Consider the following 18,880-nt stretch of genomic DNA (forward strand, 5'->3'; position numbering starts at 1 on the left):
CTGAACCATCAAGCTTATCCAAGATATCATCAATACGTAGAATTGGGAATCTGTTCTTGATGGTAAGCTTGTTCAAAGCTCTATAGTCCACACACATACGGAATGATCCGTCCTTCTTTTGAACAAGAAGCACAGGAGAGCAGTAAGGTGATGAACTGGGCTGAACCAAACCTTTCTCTAAAAGCTCGTTTACCTGCTTCATGATTTCTTCTTGTTGTGCAGCACTCACTCGGTATGCGGGTTTGTTAGGTGGAGAACTACCTGGCACAAGATCTATGCGGTGATCTTCAGGCCTTTGGGGAGGTAGTTCACCTGGCAACAAGTCAGCAAAACAGTCGTTGAATGCATTAAGAAAATTCAGCCTATCATTAGACATAGCATCCACATTTTGATGATTTGGCACAAGACTATCACGTACAAAAACCAAGTACGCTGAAAGACTCTTTTTCATTGCTTTATTAATTTGGATGTGTGATACAAGTGGGATGGAATCCCCTTCTTTGCCAGCATCAATAAAATGCATGCGGCGAAATCATATTGGACTTGTAGTCTTTGCGGGGCTCAAGCCTATGATGCCACGGCTTGCCCAACAATACATCACATCCATTCAGTGGAGCAACTAAGAAATGCTCATTATCAAGGTAGCCCTGTATATGGATGCGCAACTTCCCTATCAATGGGGTAACCTGCACCTCTTTACCAATAAATGCAGCTTCGGCTTCAATCTGAGGTCCCATGTTCTCAACCTCAATACCCAATGCAGCTGCCATTTGCATAGAGATGAAATTATCAGTTGCACAGTCATCAAACATGAATAGTGCGGGCTGATCCTTGATTTGCCCCCAAGCCTTGCAAACCATTCGCTCTTTTGCATCATGACCTGTATTTCCTTGCACATCAAGAACTGCATGTACATTAGCCTTGGTCTGCTTGTCCTCGTGCTTTGGTTTGCGATCTGGGCATTGTCGAAACATGTGGTCTTTGCTACCACAAGAAACGCATTTTCCATCCTTGGCATATTGCTCTCTTTGCTCCGGGGTTAAGCCGAATTTGTTCTTCCTTGGGCCCTGTTCTTTAGATGTGTTATTTTCAGCTTTACCACCCTTGTAGGTGTCCCGGAAGTTCTTTTTAGGTGGCTGTCCACCCTTTTGCTGATTTGGGGCAGCCTTGTCCTTCCCCTTGGAACCTCCTGCAAATCATGTGTGCATGTGCAAATAGTAACATGGACATATCTCCCGTTCATGGAACAAGTACAAAATATCGTCGGCACAAAACTGGCACGACATAAAAACATAAAAACCTGGTCTTCGTATGGAGTGACAGTCCCATAGGTAAGACACAGTTCCAGGCATGAGTCTCCCTATGGTGTGACAGTCCCATAGACAAAACACGGCACGAATACTGGCTCTTCCATGGCGTGACAATCCCATGGGTCGAACACAGTCCAGGTCATACACGGGTGGCACCAGTCTGGCTCCCGTCCATACGACACCATCCTGCTAACACACGGGTGGCACCAGTCTGGCTCCCGTCCATGTCAGCAAAATACTGGCCTCTTCACATGAGACACCGGCCTGGCCTCAAGTGAACGAGACAAAAAATCTGCAGATGGACCAAATGGTCGGCCAATTGGTGTGAGAGAGAGAGAGAGAGAGAGAGAGAGAGAGAGAGAGAGAGAGAGAGAGAGAGAGATTTTATTAACGTCTTCCAAAAGACCGAACTCGGCCTATGAAACAAATCGGAGTACCTGTATGGGGTATCCTCTGTCATCCCAACAAAATGAAAAAGTATTGAATAAAAAAGCTGAATCTGGGTGTGCAGGGGATGGAGCTCTACTACTAGGAGAATGCAAAGCTATATGCATGGAGTATACAATCATGATATCCAACCTAGCTAGCTCCATCCTGTACCATACTGGGGGTGTAAAATGGTATACATCAGTGAAGGGGGTGTCCACAGCTCCCTGAAGAACATACCTGGGTGTGCTCTGAAGCGAGCCAGTCGCTCCGCACCCTCTCTGTGAAACTGAGCTCTGATCTCTGTCATCTCTCTCTGGTATAGGCGTGGTGTCCGAAAGCCAGGTGTCCTCTGTCTCCTGCGGGCTCTAAGTGTCTCTGCTCTCTGGAGAGTAATTCCCTGCCGTGTAGGGGCTGGGAGGGGTATGGATCTCTGAAAAAATGTAGTAATCTGTGTCTGTCGCCCCCCCTCTGGAGCTGTCTGAGCCTGTAATAATGTCTCTCTGTGGTGCTGTATGTCTAGAATGTATCTCCCCAGTATGCGCTGGTCTGCTGCCTCAAAGATCTGGCGTAGGGAATGTGGCTCTCTGAATAAAATGGGATATCTCTCTCTGATGGCTGTATATGCTTTGCATCTGCATACATAATGCTCCTCACTCTCCACCTCCTCTCTGCACAATCTGCATACCCTCTCCTCTCGGGGGATCCGTGCTGCTCTGCCAGTCTCAATCTCCAATCGGTGTGATGAAACTCTGAGCTGACCAATAGCCACTCGGGAGCCGTGTGGTAAAAAGCCCTCTCTATCCCGAATCTATGGAGGGGAGGGGTCCACGGAGGAGATCCATCATCGGGCAAGAGAGGGTGGCCGCAAGATCTGAAATAGTGAAGAGAGGCTAAGAAGAAGAGTCCTCCATTGTGCGTTGGTGATGTGTAAGGATCATATCGATCTGGGCCTGATGGATTGGTGGTGGTCATGGTCCAGGGGGTCAATGTCCTCTCGCAACTCGAAGAGAGAGGGTGTGCTCAAGAGACAGACGATGATTGCATTGATGTATTAACTTGCCTTTTTGTAGGTTGAAAGCCTTATCTTCTGACCCAAAGCAATCACACACACACATTGGATGCCATGTGGCACACTTATCCTATCCACTCATAAGAGTGGGTTCACACGTATAAACACACAAACACCTTTTAAGGGGTGTTCATACACATACATAAGGCTCCGAAATATCCAACACATGGCTTAGAGGCTTATGTAGCATGGCTCAGTGCAAAAGACTTAGAGGTCATATCTTGCTTAGAGAGACAAAAGACAACTTATGTCAGCACATCGAAAAAAGATCCCCTTGTTTGTAAGTAGGGATGAGAGAACGCGGAGCCTTTTATGAAAAAACGCTTACAAAAATCACACACAAGATGATTTATTATATTTTGGGGGACATCCCGGACAGAGAACCCTTTTGACTCATACAATGTAGAGAAAACTCAATCATTATCTTCCTCTTTGAAAGAAAGATTGTCCATCACGGTAGCCGCATGTTCTACTGTTGTGGATGCCTCTGCTTCCTCTTCTTCTTCGTCTGCCACTAAGTTTGTATGTACCTTTTCTTGTTCCTTGGCCATCTTCTTGAAGCATCGGTCCTCTGTGTGTTCGAGCTTCTTGCAGAAGTTGCATTTGATAGCCCTTTTGTCTTTTTCTTTTATGAACATGGCTTTGTCAAGGTCAAATGCTTTGTCTTGTTGCTCTTTGAGATGACGATCTAAATCTATCAAAGTTGTAATCATGTCGTCAAGAGAAGTATGTCTATTCTGAAAGAGTGCACAGAGTGGAAGCAAAAGAGCACTAGAGTGTGCTGAATAGAGAGTGCAAGAGAGAAAGATATGGAGCAACTATGCTGAATATACTGAAGTGGTACAGTCCCAAGCAAGAGACACAAGCAGTCTCATAAGTGAGGGAGCAAAAGATAAACTAGGCAAGATACAAAACTGATAGGCCAACCCACCTATTTATAGGTGGGGAGAGCTGGCCGACTGGAACTACATAAGTTGGCCGATTGGACATCTGTAGTAGCTGGCCGATTGGGAAAAAACCACACAGGCTGGGAAAAATCCCAGAAAAATATATAAAAAAAGGGTGGCTAGCCCACAATCAAGGGCCATGCAAAAGGGACCAAAAGGACACCAGAAATGGGCAGAAACTGGGGATGAATGTGCTAACACCCCCTCTTAGCACCAGATGCTGAACATACTCCAAGAAGCCGAAGAAGTCGTCCTCTGTCAAAGACAAAAGAATGCAGCAACAACAGGTACCAGGAAAGCTCCACAAGCAATCTCCATAGCAACTCAGCTACAAAAGCAACAGAACAAGCTGCCAGGTACATTGCTCCTCTAGAAGAAAACAACCATGTAGGTTGCGTCGTGTTGCTCCAAATATCCGTGCTAAACCCAAATGTAAACACAGTGCCACAGAAATCTCTAGAAGCCTGTAGCTCCAAGAAGATAACACCCTCAAAAGAAAGAGTCCATCTGCTCCAACTCTGTACCAAGAGTAGCCAAATGCTATACAATAGCACCCTCCTCGAAGGTCAGCATCGCCAGATGTAAGAACTCAACTGCCCCCTCTGAAAACTGATGTCGGGACTCCACAGGCCCAATCAAATCCAAATCCCAATCCTTCAATCCCTGGACGTACCACTGTGCCCCAGGCACGGTCACGGACACACCTGACCACAATCGAGAATCCTTACATAGAGTAAGGTAAATAGGAACATTCACAGTAGTGGTAATTGAAGTAGTAGTAGCCTCTTCAATAGCATCACATAGCGTAGAATCAAATCCAAATCCCAATCCTTCAATCCCTGGAAGTACCACTGTGCCCCAGGCACGGTCGTGACCACAATCTAGAATCCTTACATAGAGTAAGGTAAATAGGAACATTCACAGTAGTGGTAATTGAAGTAGTAGTAGCCTCTTCAATAGCATCACATAGCGTAGAAGCAGGCTCCTCCATAGAAGGCAAAGGGACCAGCAACACATCCTGGTCACTGGGTGTTGAAGAAAGAGTCGGAGGTGAAGCAATAGGAGACAGATCCCCCTTAGAAGCTATGAGCAAAGATAGCCCATTGTCTTCCTCAAAAACATTACGAGATATATCATCCTGGCAAGGAGAAGTATGCACAGAAAATAAAGGCAAGGCAACAGGAGAAACAAACTCCTCAGATGCAGTGAGCAAAACTAGCCCACTGTCCTTCGTTGCAGGAACATCTCCAAAAGAAGTATCCACAAGATCACTGGCTGTGTAGCACCTAGAAGTAGAAACCATCTGCTGATCACTGGCATCACCATACAGCTCACAAAGCAACTGCCACCCATAGAAAGTAGAAGCATCATCAGGAGCATAGATGAAGTGTCGAAGAACCGAATCCTGACAATTCAGTAGGAGAAAGCCATAGATCTGTCCGTTAGTCTTCCTCCACCGCAGAGGCAAGGTCTGGCAAGCACCGATTCTTGTACGAGAGAAACTCCATCAAACCATACTGCCTGAGAATAGAAGTAACCTGACTGAAAGTTACCACCATCCAACTTGTCTGCCTCATCTAGGAAATAACAAGAAAGTGGTATGGGAGCCAAATTTGAAGCTGTCATCATTGATCCAACCAATAGGACCAAACCTCATAAGATAAAAAATTGTCCAAATCAGAAAACGCTGATGTAGGTCCCTTTCTCCCACCAAAACGCAGCCCTAAGAGGCTGGACAGCACCCGAAAATCCTCCTGTAGCAAAAAATGCAGAAGCTTCTGTTGACTGTACCTCCAACCTTGAGGCCACTAGAAGAGGGAAGCAAAAAATGCAGATTTGATATAGAGAGAAAAGGCAGCCACACAGGGCTTGGGAATATGCTGTAAGAGGGTGCAAGAGGGAAAGGCATCAACAAGGACTGTAGCTTGGGCTCTCCTCAAGAAAAAAAACGCACAATCTCAGCAGAAGTAGTGTCCACCATAGGTACCAAGGTTACCATCAGAGCCCGAACCACCACAAAACCCCCTCTGCAAAACGGAATGTCCACCGGAGAGGAAAACGCAGCCAAAGAGGGGCTGCTGTCTTGAAAAAAACAGGCCGCCTAGATCCAAACTCCAAGTAGAAGTAAAACGCTAATGAGAAAATTACCTTCTGGCTCCAAGCGATGAAGCCAAACTGAGGTCCAGAAAACGCAGCATCTAGAGGGCTGCAAATCTGAGAAAAACGCAGAGGTTAAGGGGTTGTAAATAGGGCTAAATCTGGGGCAGCAGAGGGAATCGCTGAACCGGGAGCGATGATACCATGAAAGAGTGCACAGAGCGGAAGCAAAAGAGCACTAGAGTGTGCTGAATAGAGAGTGCAAGAGAGAGATATGGAGCAACTATGCTGAATATACTGAAGTGGTACAGTCCCAAGCAAGAGACACAAGTAGTCTCATAAGTGAGGGAACAAAAGATAGACTAGGCAAGATACAAAACTGAGAGGCCAGCCCACCTATTTATAGGTGGGGAGAGCTGGCCGACTGGGAAAAAACCATACAGGCTGGGAAAAATCTGAGAAAAATATATAAAATAAGGGTGGCCAGCTCACAATCAAGGGCCATGCAAAAGGGACCAAAAGGACACCAGAAATGGGCTGAAACAGGGGATGAATGTGCTAACATATTCAGCCTAAGATAAGTTGGGATGTCAGTGTATTTTGTCAAATCTTGAATGCTGGAGAAGAGGATAGCTTTCTTGTCGTCTTCATCTAGCTCAGCATTTAAGCTAACTAATTGTTGAATGAAAGAGCCCAAATTGTTTAAATGTTCCCCTAGATTTATCGTTTCACTCATTTTTGAGCCAAAGAACTTTGCTTGAGAAGAACTTTGGAATTGTTAATTTTATTACCGAACAAGTTTTCAAGCTTGTCCATACCTCTTTTGCGGTTTTGTTGAAGTCCACATGATGAATCAGATTATCTGCAAGACTAAGGCCAATTTGTGCCAGTGCCTTGTTATTTTTGTCTTGCCAACTGCACGTTGAATGCCTTCAGGTTTTACCTCGGTGCCGATGACCACATTCCAAACACCATCACGCATGAGAAGTAGATGAATCTTTTTTTGCCAAGTAGGGAAGTTAGGTCCGGAGAATTTCTGAAAAACAGCACTGTAGAGGCTAATGACAGCTCTGAATGTGGCAAATATATTGAGTAATAAGTAGATAAGCTAGAAGGTTTCCAGGTAGTGTAGGAGCATTAGGAGGCGGCTCAGCCCATCAATTCAAGGTACCGTACAAAGACTCTGGAAACCAAAACTTGATAATCGTCTCCATTCACAAGACAGAGAGTGGGTAGGTAGAGCAACCAGGCAACAAAGTTTGCCTCATAGGTGATCCAAAAATGAAGGGCAAGAAATGGTAATCATCAAGGCTTCAAACACCATAAGAGTCAGTGGGCTCTAGCCAAATAGGTGGCAGCAATAGCAGCACAATGAGCCAAAGGCGATAGCAGCAGATGGCAGAGCGACGACGAGGAGTGAACAACAGATGGCTGTAGCGGTGAGCGACCAAGCGACAGTGGCGTTGCACATCAGCGGTGGAGGATGACGAAAACGCCGGAATTGGTCCTCCTTTCAACACTCGCACTACTCGGAAAAGCCGGCGAGACAGGCAGCGGCGGTGGTGCGCCTAGCACTAGAGCCGCCCGAAATTGGCGGCGTGGAAGGCTCTGGCAGCAGCACTCCATAGTGACAGCAAGAAGACCACGTTGCTTTGATACAATTTGTGGGGCTTTAGGGTTAACAATTCAATGCTATGGAGGATTATGGACCTCCATGCTGTATGTGCAAAAGTTCACAAGGTACAATAGGCAAAATTCTTGATCTTTCTCAACACTCTACTCGTTGGGGCAGTGACACTTGGCTATACTAGTGACATCACTCCTTACACGCACAAACACTTCAGCAGCTATAAGATCTTGTTCACACACACTTGCACATATTCACCTTTAAGAGGTGTTCACACATACATTCATAGGGAGTGTTCACACATTGAAGCTCTAAATATCACACATCACCTCTAAGAGGTGTTCACACACACACACATTTTTTTTTTTGTAAAGCTTCATGTCATTAATTACAGGTGGGAAACCTCAAAACGAGGAAAACCCACCAGAAAGACCATATACAAGGGAAACTACTAGAGTGTTCACTATGTTCAGTGTGAACATAGTTAAACATCTAAAAACAATCTGTAAAAAGAGCATACAGAGATGAGTCTATCTCATGAAGAGAGAGACAGTCATATAAAGATTGCTGAAGAGAAGAACGGAAGAATGAGTAAGCATCCAAATGAGGCCCAGCAAAAACTATCCTGTTGCGAGACTCCCACGTAGTCCATAAAGCCCAATAGCAAACCCAATCAAAGAAGACTTTATAGGATCTAAGGGGTGAAGGGAGAAGACCGAAGATCCAAAAGTATTTCCCAAAGGGTGCCTGTCGGAAGCGGGCTCTCAAACGTGTAGCAATCCGATCCAATAAAGTCCTGGTGAGAGGACAACTCCATAAAAGATGAAAGACTGTCTCTTGAGAAGCACCACAACTATGACAAGTTGAAGGTGCCAAAAGTCGCCTAGCCAAGAAAAGGCCGACTGGCAAGACTCCAATCAAGCATCTCCATAAAAAAAGTTTACTTTTCAAAGGAAGACTGCATTTCCAAAGAGAATGAAGCCGCTGTTTCCACCAACCTGACTTTTATGAAGATGCCAAATCTGATTTGCATGTTCTTGAACCCAAGAGGCAGGCAACAAGAAATGATATATCGAATGAACTGAAAGTTTAGCCATTGATAAAGGGCCTCGTGCAGGTTGTTCTCTTTTAAGGCTCCAATCAACCAAACGATCAGAACGATCCAAATCTGCAATTGGTTCAAAAGGAGCAAGAAGCTCTCGAATAAGCTGCCAGATTGATCTATAATGCATCCCCAGACCAAATTTCCTGGCGGCAACCACAAAAGAAAGCACATGGCCAGCAGCATCCAAAACATCATCAATAAGATAAACTTCTTTCTTTGAAAGGAAATATGCCTTCCTAGGCTCACGTAGAGCTAGGGGTACATCAAAAGCCTTCGACCAATGAATACTCTCAAGGCGAAGCGAAGAAGAATGTGCATTAAGCCTCGGATTCCAAAAAAGATATTGCGTAATCTGTTTCCAGGCAAAAATTAACTTAGATGAAAGAGGGCAGCCGACAATCTTTCCATTGAAATGGCTGAAAATTGCATCCCAATACGTAACAGTCCACTTTCCAAAAGCAGGTGAAGACATAGACATACACATATGACCCAACATAATAGCCCATGGCTGGCGCTGTTGTACAAATTCCAACAGCAAAGTGGATTTACGAGCAAGCACATGAAAATGAATATTCAATATGTTCAAACCACCATGTATCTTTGGAGAACACATCTTTGGCATTGACAAAAGACGAAGACCCTTTTTACGATGTTGAGTTTTCCACACAATTGCCATTGCCAGAGACATAAACCGATCTATATCAGCTTTCCTCCACATAAACAATGGAAGAAAGAACTGTATGTAAGCCATCACAATAGCCTGCACTATCCTGAGACGTACATGAAGAGGCCAAGTGGAAAGCTGCCAATAATCAATTTTGCGATTCAATTTTAGCATAACCCATTGAATCATTTGTGAAGATGACAGCTGCCAACCCAAAGGGTAACCCAAATGACGAACGATACGTCCAGCAGGAGGTATTCCACCGGGCCATAATACATGATGCCATTGCTGTACACTAAGCGCAAGCAAGGTAGACTTACGGAAGTTTACTTTCAAACCAGCAGCCAGACCAAAAAGTTCCAAAGCCTTCATTAGTCTCTGAAGATCTTGTTGCGTATTCTTGGGCATAAAAAAAGAATCATCAGCATAAGCCTGAGCCAGGAAAGTATGCCCAGCAGGAAGCTGTAAGCCATGCACTTCATCAGTGGCTTGCAAAAAATCCAAATAGCAAAGAAAAGGATGTGTGGCAATAGCAAACAACAAGGAACTAAGCGGACAACCCTGGCGAACTGAACGTCCCAATTTCCAAGAATCTGATAGAGAAGGGCTCAAAATCAAAGAAGCATCACTGTCATTATAGAGCCAATACACAATATTTTGCCACTTTGCACCGAAACCAAGAGAACTCATAGTCATAGCTATATAGTCCCAATGCACAGAATCAAAAGCTTTCTCAATATCAACCTGCAAAATGAGTACATCCTGCTTAGTGTATTTGGCATATTCAATGGCAATATAAGCATTGGCTAAATTATCATTGATTTGCCTCCGAGGCACAAAACCATATTGCGCAGGATGTAAACCATCATGTAAAAATCCTTTAATACGATTTGCCAACATCTTAGTGAGAAGCTTATAGATGACAGGCATAAGAGTAATGGTCCTCCAATCAGAGAAAACTTCACAAAGATCCCGTTTTTAGGGAAAAGCTTAACCAATCCTTCTTTCCAAGAAGATGGTAGTACATCATTTGCCCAAGCTTCATTGATCATATACAGCAATGATTGTTCCAGCTGAGGCCAAAAAGCATGGAAAAATTCCACTGTCAATCCATCCCATCCAGGAGATTTCCATCGACCCATTGAACGTAAAGCATCTTTAAGTTCAATATCAGTGAACGCAGATTCTAATTCCAATGCATCCTGTGGAGAAATAATGGACTGAACATGATGCAATAAAGCATAACGAGCATTAAGTATGTCAGATGAAGTAGTTGGCGGTTTAGCAAAAAGAGCTGCAAAATGCTGACTAGCAATATATGAGAGCTCCGATAAAGAATGAGTCCATTGACCATCAGATTTTTTCACCCTTCTGATGCATTCCTTTTGTCTTGAAGCATGTAGATTTTTGAAAAAATCTTTGGAAGAGCAACCCTTATCTATGATAGCTCGATGTCGCGAACGTGTCAACCATTTTTGCAATTTTCTCTGATCATTTAGCATGAGAAAATGCTTGGCCTGCATTAAAGATTCTTGTTCATTAGTATTTAAAATCCTATGCTGAGCAAGATCAGCCATGGATTGACATGTTTCTTTAGCCTGCAAGATCTGATCCCGCAAGTCGGCCATGTAATAACGACCATAATCACAGATCACAGCCTGCATGCGCTGAACAAATTGAAACCAAGCAATGTCAATGTCAATGTCCTCATGCATTTGAAGGGGCAAGGGCTCAATGGCTTGCAAAACCATTTCCTTGAAATCAGCATGCACAAGATAACTGTTGTTTAAAAGCAACAGCCTATGTTTCTGAAGAATAGAGAGATCTTGTGGCATGTCGAAATAAAGGCCTAACCATAAAGGAGAATGATCAGAGAGTAACATGGAACGATCAATCCATAGTTTGCAAACAAAATCATCATATTGGTCAGCATGTAACAAGTACCAGCGATCCAGACGTGTCCAGATATGTGGAAAAGCATTGTGGTTAAAAGTAAACCCTTGCAGATGAGGGAATACATGTTGCCATAGGTCCAAAATATTGCAAGAAGAGAGCAAATCATTCCATGTTCTGCGTTCAGCTCCAAGCATATGAGTTCTTCCAGTGGAATTAAATTCAGGAGATGGAGCATTATTAAAATCTCCACAAAGGAATGCATTATAGAGCCAGGGATAAGCCAACATTTGTGACCATATATTTGCCCTGTCAGCTGAGCTTTGTGGTGCATAAACTGCTGCAAATTCATAAATTTGTCCATACAATAAACATTGAATGACCATCCATCTGCCAGCAGAATCATTGTAGGCCAACATTGGTTGTAGATCATGCTTAACAAGCATAAAAACTCCCGAGTAATGCTGAGTGCCCGCATAAAATATATCATAACCAGCAAAGTGACCCGATTGACCCACTAAGGTATGCTGATTGTGTTCTTGCACACACACCAGATGAGGCTGCATTTTATGTACATAGTGCCAAAACAACCTAAATTTACTTGGATCACAAAGTCCTCTAATATTGTACGAAAGACATTTTATTGGAGCATCAAACATCAAATCTGCACAAAGGTATATACAGTGAACAGCCAGCAAAATCAATGCTGCATAACAACAACTGAATCAGGGAGAGAGCCCTCACCCTGAATCAAGAGAGACTCATGCATATTCGTATCAACACACATATCCAAAGCATTTACATCGGCATCCATGCTCGATGAAGCACCTCGAACTACATCTGACCATATTCTAGAAAGCATAGTCGATGAAGTGGAAGACTGTGTAATAGTGGCAGATGCAGTCCAATTACGTGAAGGAACGGGAGCACGACGAACCATAGTAGCTTTTTTCGGAGTTTTCCATTCACCCGAAGATATTTTATCTTTTCCTTTATCCTTGGGTTGATTAGGCACTACCAAAGAAGAAACAGCTTGTGGAAAAACTTTAGCTTTTCCTTTCTCTTTCTCCTTTTGAGTATTTCGAGTGGCTTGATTTGTTGGTATCTCCTTAATTTGAGTTGGCTGCTCATTCGCTGAGATGGGAGGTACAGCAGATAACGGCGGAGGATGCAGCAGAGAAGGACATTCAGAAGCCATATGCCCAAACTTATGACAAGTGAAACAAGCACCTGCAAAGACTCCCCAATTTAATTTGAAGTAACGTGCACCCATGCCACGCACATTTTCTACTTCAACAGCAATTGCTGGTGGTTGCTCATGGTCTGAATCCCACAAGATGCAAAATCTGTTTTTGTTTCCTGTAGGATGAGGTGCACAAACCACTTTGCCCAGAGTGGCTGCTATACCTGGCAAATGTTCCCTCAAATATTCTGGAAAATCCACGACCTCGACCCAAACAGGACAACGATGCCTAATCAAGGACTGATAGTCCTTGGTCGGGGACCAAGGTAACACATGTACCCCTTACACCAAACATAAGGGGAGAAGATTCAAGCATCTGCTGCTTATATTGACCATCGGACAGTAATACATCATAAAAACCCCTTGCTGCAAAGTGAACTCCATCTACAAAGGGTCCACCTAGAATGGACTGAATCCATTGAGCTACTTCTTGCGCAGAAGGCATTTTACCTGGAAAGAAGAGAATAATCCCTTTTTCTGAGTATCTACGCAGAGGAGACACAATCGTCGGCAATTTAATCTTATAACTGAAAGAAGGAGGCGGGTCCTTCCATTTGACACGACTGTCTACAAAGTCCTCACATAAAGCCTCATATACAAACTGTGCATCCGACGAATCTTGCTTGATCATGGTGACAGATTCAATTGCAGCATGCTGTCTCTTGTTACTGTCTGCAGCATTATCCCGGCGAGTATAGGTCACAACAGTCTCAGACATAATTGCAAGAGTAAAGTCTGTACAACACTGCTAAACAATTCTTTTTTTTTTTTGGAAAGCTGTATGCTGTATACAGGGGGCTTTGAAATTTAGTCGAGTAGACTTGCAGCTTTGAAGCAAAAGGAGTCGCAGGCGAAGAGGCGAACAAGATCGCAAGCAGTAGGCGAGTTGGGTTGCAGTCGATAGGCGAACAAGATCGCAAGCAATAGGCGAGTTGTGGGGTTGCAGTCGATAGGCGAACTGCGAGCAGTCGAACAGGCGATCTGGGTCGCAGGCGAGTAGAGTCGCAGCTTCGAAGGCAAAGGGAGTCGCAGGCGATAAGCAAGCTGGGACGCAGGCGATATGCGAACTGGATCGCAGGCGAGCAGTCGAAGAGAGAAACTGGGTCGCAGGCGAGCAGGCCTCTCTCTCACATACGTGCGCGCGCGCGCACACACACACACACACACACACACACACACACACACACACACGAGCGCACAGAGAAGAAGAGCGAGCTAAACAGCCTACCTTCCATTGTCTCTCACTAATTACATTACACACACACACACACACACACACACCCCGTTCACACACACACACACACTCACAGGGAGTGTTCACACACTACTGAAGCTCTGAATATCCAACAATGGGAAGGCCACCATGTAAGAATAACCAAAAGAAGCCGGAGATTTGACTCGTTCTGAGTGGCTATTTTTGGAGTAGACTCCGCCTAACCCAGATGCCCGACAGCTTCCATAATGATGCAGAGGTGTGGCCCAACACTGCATGCTATTGGATATTGCTCATACACAGTATAGACCACCTTTGCAAAGGATTGATACTATGTGGGAGCACATTGTGAGTATCACAGCTTGGCAGCTTTGGAGGGCCAGATGCACAGAGGCTTTGAAGGTATTCAGATATACGACAGACACTCACTGCATTTGTACTATATGGGGAGATATTATTCACATTCTTATGACCACATGGGCTCGTATATATGGACCATCCAGATTTGCATAAGCAAAGGGAGTGGGATCTTTTTCTCATCGACCCCCACAAGACTCTTGGCACTTTGTGCCCCATATTGGTTGATATCTCCCTACATCTTGGGATGAGGTCTTTTTTTGTTCCGCCTTCCAGCTGTGTTTTTGTATGGTCTATTCATACTTAATAGAAGTCTCCTTCCTTTCAAAAAAAAAAAAAACGATATATTGAGTTGTAGGAAAATTTCAACATCCCTCTTCATTTTTCAGCCTCTCTTCTGCCACCAATCAATCCATTTTTCTGCTTAATGGCTGAGAAACTTAACAAGCACAAAGATGTGAATGAGTGCAAGGTATACGAATGCCTTGTGGAAGCTTTTAACTTTTAAAACAATGTGATTCAAAGAACAAGACAGTCCAGCAATATGGTTATGTACATCGAAGAGGTAGGAGATGACCTGTAGCTATGTAAACATGATTTACTAACTTAACACAACTCCAAGAGCTGCTAATCGGCACCGGCATCTATCATAAAGGGCCTTTTTTGGAGCCAATTATGTCTCTAAGAACCATGACAAAATGTAAAAAACCAACAACTTGTGAGATTGTGAAGCTGTGGGGGGTATGGGCTCCAAGTCACTCAAAAATGTACTTGACTGCACTTAAAATCTTGTTATAACAGGGGATTTCCCTTGGCTTTATAATTAAGTGATTCGACCTTATTCAGATTCGTGAAAGTATTGTGACGATTCGAGTTTGGAGTAAATTTTTTTATCATAAGTGTTTTTAGCACAAGCTCGTTCTTATCAATTGGGAACCTTTTTGTGTCTGTGGCTCATGTATGGAAATAGGTGATTCAAAATGCAGTTATTTTTTCCCCCCAATCAAAGACAAGACAACATGCATATAGTGTTTTTGTGAATGTAAGTATTGGAAGAATCATCAGTCATGTTTAAAAACGCTGTCTTTTTTTAGAGGCCTTTATTTGCACTAGCATGATTTGTCGTTTTTAAAGAGACTTAAAAAAAAGCTCCCTTTGTTTCTCTTCAAGGGAGTAAAAGTTGGGTATGGTTTTTTATATTTTTGAGAGCAATTGCATTGTTAAAGCACAAGTGTTTCAGTTGCAAAATTCTTGGCAATGATGTAACATTGAAAGCTGATCACATCCAAGCTTGCTTTAAGCTGTCCGAGAAGTGGATGCATGGTCCAAATTTATATTCATATTGTCAAGAGGCTATGCAACCACTTTCTTCTTTCTCCTACACATGCAATTTTCAGCTCATATTGTTTCTACTTCTTGCCTCTTGCTCTCTACCTCATTACCTACCTGCTGGGATTGGTTTTTGCTTTCTTGAGCTATACTACTCCAAATGCATGCCCTACTGCTGCCCGGAGGTGCTCTGCTTCTGGTTGGCCTGTTTTGGGGCTGATTTGAAGGTTCCTTAGTACTATCTGGACTGTTTTGAAGCTGTGAGGGGTTGCCCTACCACTACAGAAGCATGGAAGAGAGGTAATTTACTAATTTCAGCACAGATCTATTTTTGCTTCAATTTTGAAGACTTTTATGCAATAGAACAGCTTTTAAAGGCTTGTGGGAGAACCAGATTACCTTGTGAGAGTTAGTATTCACCTTCAGTGGTGAAGTGCGTGATTGTGTGATCATTTGCATGGCAAATGATCCAGTACTCTGACACGGTACTCTTTGAATGTTTTGATCTCTCAATTGTAATCTGATAATGCAAGTGATGCGGGGTTTGTGCTTGGTATGACGGGAAGGCCCGTTGCGTGGGAAAACTAAGTCAAAACAGGTTATTTGTGTGTGCTCACAATGGGTGGACACGTTTATTAAGTTTTGGATCCTAAACTTGTAATAGTTGGGGAAAAAGCATGTGTTAACAAAAGCGTGGAGAGAAAAATCCTGGAAGAAAACCGCAAGTAAAAAAATTCAACGCAGAAAGCCAGCACATATATTTATGTCACCCGTATACTGTGTATTGGAAGGAGGTATTCATCATCACCATCGTCTTGCTGTTCTGCACCTCTTTGCTGAACTCTGCCGTACCGCACCTATCCGTACAGCTGTACCTGCAGCCCAACATCCTGTTGACCTTTTGTATGTACTGTTGTGAACCTGCCTGCTGTGACATACACAGCAGACTGTACCCTGTACCTGCTGTACAGCATTGTACTTGCCATTGTACCGTGCCGATGTGGTGATGTACCTTTCTGTAAAGCACCCACTTCTGCCCCTGCTGAAAATACTTGCTGCGGATTTTGTCATGTCTGCTGTACCTTCTGACACATCATCTTCTGCTGTTCGGAAGGCTGAAGGACTTGTCGAAGCTGTGTGACCAGCAGTGCCATGCTGTACCTTATGTACGTGTTATTCATGGTGAGTATCATGTGTATCTCTTGTACCCTTCTGTACTCTTTGCAAGTACATGTTGCATCATCTGTTCTTGGAGTGCCTGCTGTTCGAGGGTGTTGAACTTGATGTACCACCATATAACTACACCGTACTTGTGGGTGCCTTTGTGGCTCTTGTGCAGACGCTAGTCCAAGATGGGACTTAGCTGTGCATGGCAGCCAGTCAGACTTTGCTCTCCACTTAGTATTGTTTGGATTGAGTGCGGCTGGTAGAGTCGTGGAGGCTTTTGGTAGGATCATATGCATAGTTCACTGTCTGACCGCAGTGATTAGGCATATTGATTCCAGAAGAGGGGAATGTTGTATTGTCTATGGATAGCTCTGGATGGCTTTGGGTAGCGCTCGATAGCTCTGGAAAGCGTTGGACTTTGGAGATCGACATGGCTCCTTGATTTTAGGTAATCACACGTCTGAAGGAGTCTCTTGTCTTGGTAGGTCGGTTAAGTACATGTGTAGATTCGTGTGTAAGGCCAGTTGGCAAGGCATATCATGTCACCTACTTCATGGGGAGATGAGGGTTTGTGATGAAGAGCACTCTTGGGATTTTTCCCTTGAGCACTTTTCTTGGACACTACATTGGTAGTATGTCTCATGTTGGAAAATGTGGTGATTTTGTGGTACCTTCTTTGGATCAGGATTGTACTTTGTGAGATTGGCCTTGGTGCCCATGTTTCGAGTATTTGAGATGTTAAATTGGCTAGTCTTAGTCTAGCCTTTGATTTGGCTACCAACTTGGACACACGGGTGACATAGTCACAGGGAATGGGTTTATGGATTGGCATTATGGATTCCTGAATTTGTTTTCTAGGAATATGGATCCATCTACAGGTTTATGGTTTCATCTTGTGGAGACATGGTTTGGCATTGGTCACTTTTCAACATGGTTAGTTCTCCGTCCAGTGTTGTGACAATGTTGAGGACTCTTGGATCTCTGGATCTTTCAAGAGGGTATGGTTTTGGACTTTTGGATGATACAACTGTAAGAAAACACAATAGCGGAAGCAAGACCAACACAATACAAAGCACTGAATTGCTGAAAGAAGTGGATAGTAAACAATATTACTCCTTGCAAACTTTGATTATAACTGATGGCTTGTGAGGGCAAAAGTACAAAAGAACCTGAAGTGCGAGAGATAAGAGCAAATCAACACAACATGAAATGGATGAATGAATATATGTATAATGGTGAATGTAATCCAGTACAAGAGGGCCTCTGTGTGAGGGACTGATGAAGTGACCCTGAGGAAGTAGACCAGCAATGAAGCAAGGACGAAGTCAGAGCAAGAGGCTCGGTTGGTGACAAAGGCTCGCGTTGGGGACTGCGGTGGCTCTCTGTGAGGATGTTAATGTCAAAGGCTGCGAATGCAGGTCTGCACAAGAGCAGTGTGCGTAGCAAGTCCTGCAAAACGCAAGTTGCTGCGCACAGGGCAGAGGCGGCAGCTGTAGGATGGTGAAGCAGGGGCAGTGCGATGATTGCAGTGGAAGCTGTGGGAGCAGGTCACCGCATTGCTGAATGCTGGATTGAGCAAGGCGCTGTTGAATGATGAAGCTTGATAGCGAATGACCAGGGCAGCTGCTGTATGGTGTGGATGCAGAGTGTTGATGATTCTCGATGATTAATATTGATTGCGTTGATGTGCTGCAGCAACAGGGCGGAGCAGGGCGCTGCGTGAATCAGTCATTGCTGCTGAATGGGTGCACAATGATGATGAAGATGATTATTACATTAATAGCCAAAGGAGGGGCAGCAAGGGGCTTTATATAGTGCGCCCCCCCCCCCCCCCCCCCCCCCCCCCAAAAGGACCAGGTCGGCCAAGCCTGGCCGACCTGGTCAAAAGCCTTTTTAGGCCTTCTAATGAGGGCCTTCTTGGGCTGTTATAGAGGGCCATTTTGGGCCTGGTTGTCGCACAGCCCCTTCAGGCCAAAAGGGGACCATGAGAGAAGATGAAGAAAATGGTAAGTGGGTGAAGAGGAACATGAAGAAGTATTTGGCATGTTGCAGGTGTAGATCATTCGTTGTTTCTTTGTCTTTTGTGGAGTCTTTTGAGTTTGGGCTCGTACTGGATCATTGCCACATGCAAAGGGTTTTAACATGCATGGACGCCCATATGGGCTTTCGTTCACACATGCGCCCCAAACACAAAACAGAATGTGATGCAAAGGGTATGCAAGATGGTAAATGCTATGCTTAGGGTTTTCACATGAGCAGTGCCCTCATGGGGTTTTCACTTACTCATGGTCCCCCTCTCAAGATGCTGAGGGTGATGGTGGAGGACCGCTGCCGATCCACTCGCGAAGATGCTTGAGGAGGATAGGCCGATTGACAGACTCTGTAAGGATGTTTTCATGGTTGTCTGCTGTAGGAATGTACTGGAGCATG

The 18,880-nt window shown here is 44.3% G+C and overlaps 1 protein-coding gene across 10 annotated transcripts in view; it reads left to right on the forward strand.

The window, feature by feature from the left end:
* The window catches only part of ALF4 (aberrant root formation protein), a 132,946-nt gene that overhangs the window by 30,690 nt on the left and 83,376 nt on the right, over positions 1-18,880 (forward strand). For 7 of the 10 annotated variants that reach the window (XR_015268049.1, XR_015268050.1, XR_015268047.1 and 4 more), the window contains exon 9: positions 14,925-14,996. The exons of the other annotated variants lie outside the window; for them this stretch is intronic. Coding sequence is in view for 2 of the 7 variants with exons in the window: in XM_086813119.1 (XP_086669245.1) it covers positions 14,925-14,996 (72 nt within the window). In the remaining 5 variants the exon portion in view is untranslated. The remainder of the gene's footprint in view (positions 1-14,924; positions 14,997-18,880) is intronic. 10 annotated transcript variants of the gene reach the window in all.

Source organism: Cibotium barometz, chromosome 19 (assembly GCF_041138505.1).
Source record: "Cibotium barometz isolate CiBa-2024 chromosome 19, ASM4113850v1, whole genome shotgun sequence".
NCBI classification, from domain to species: Eukaryota; Viridiplantae; Streptophyta; class Polypodiopsida; order Cyatheales; family Cibotiaceae; genus Cibotium; species Cibotium barometz.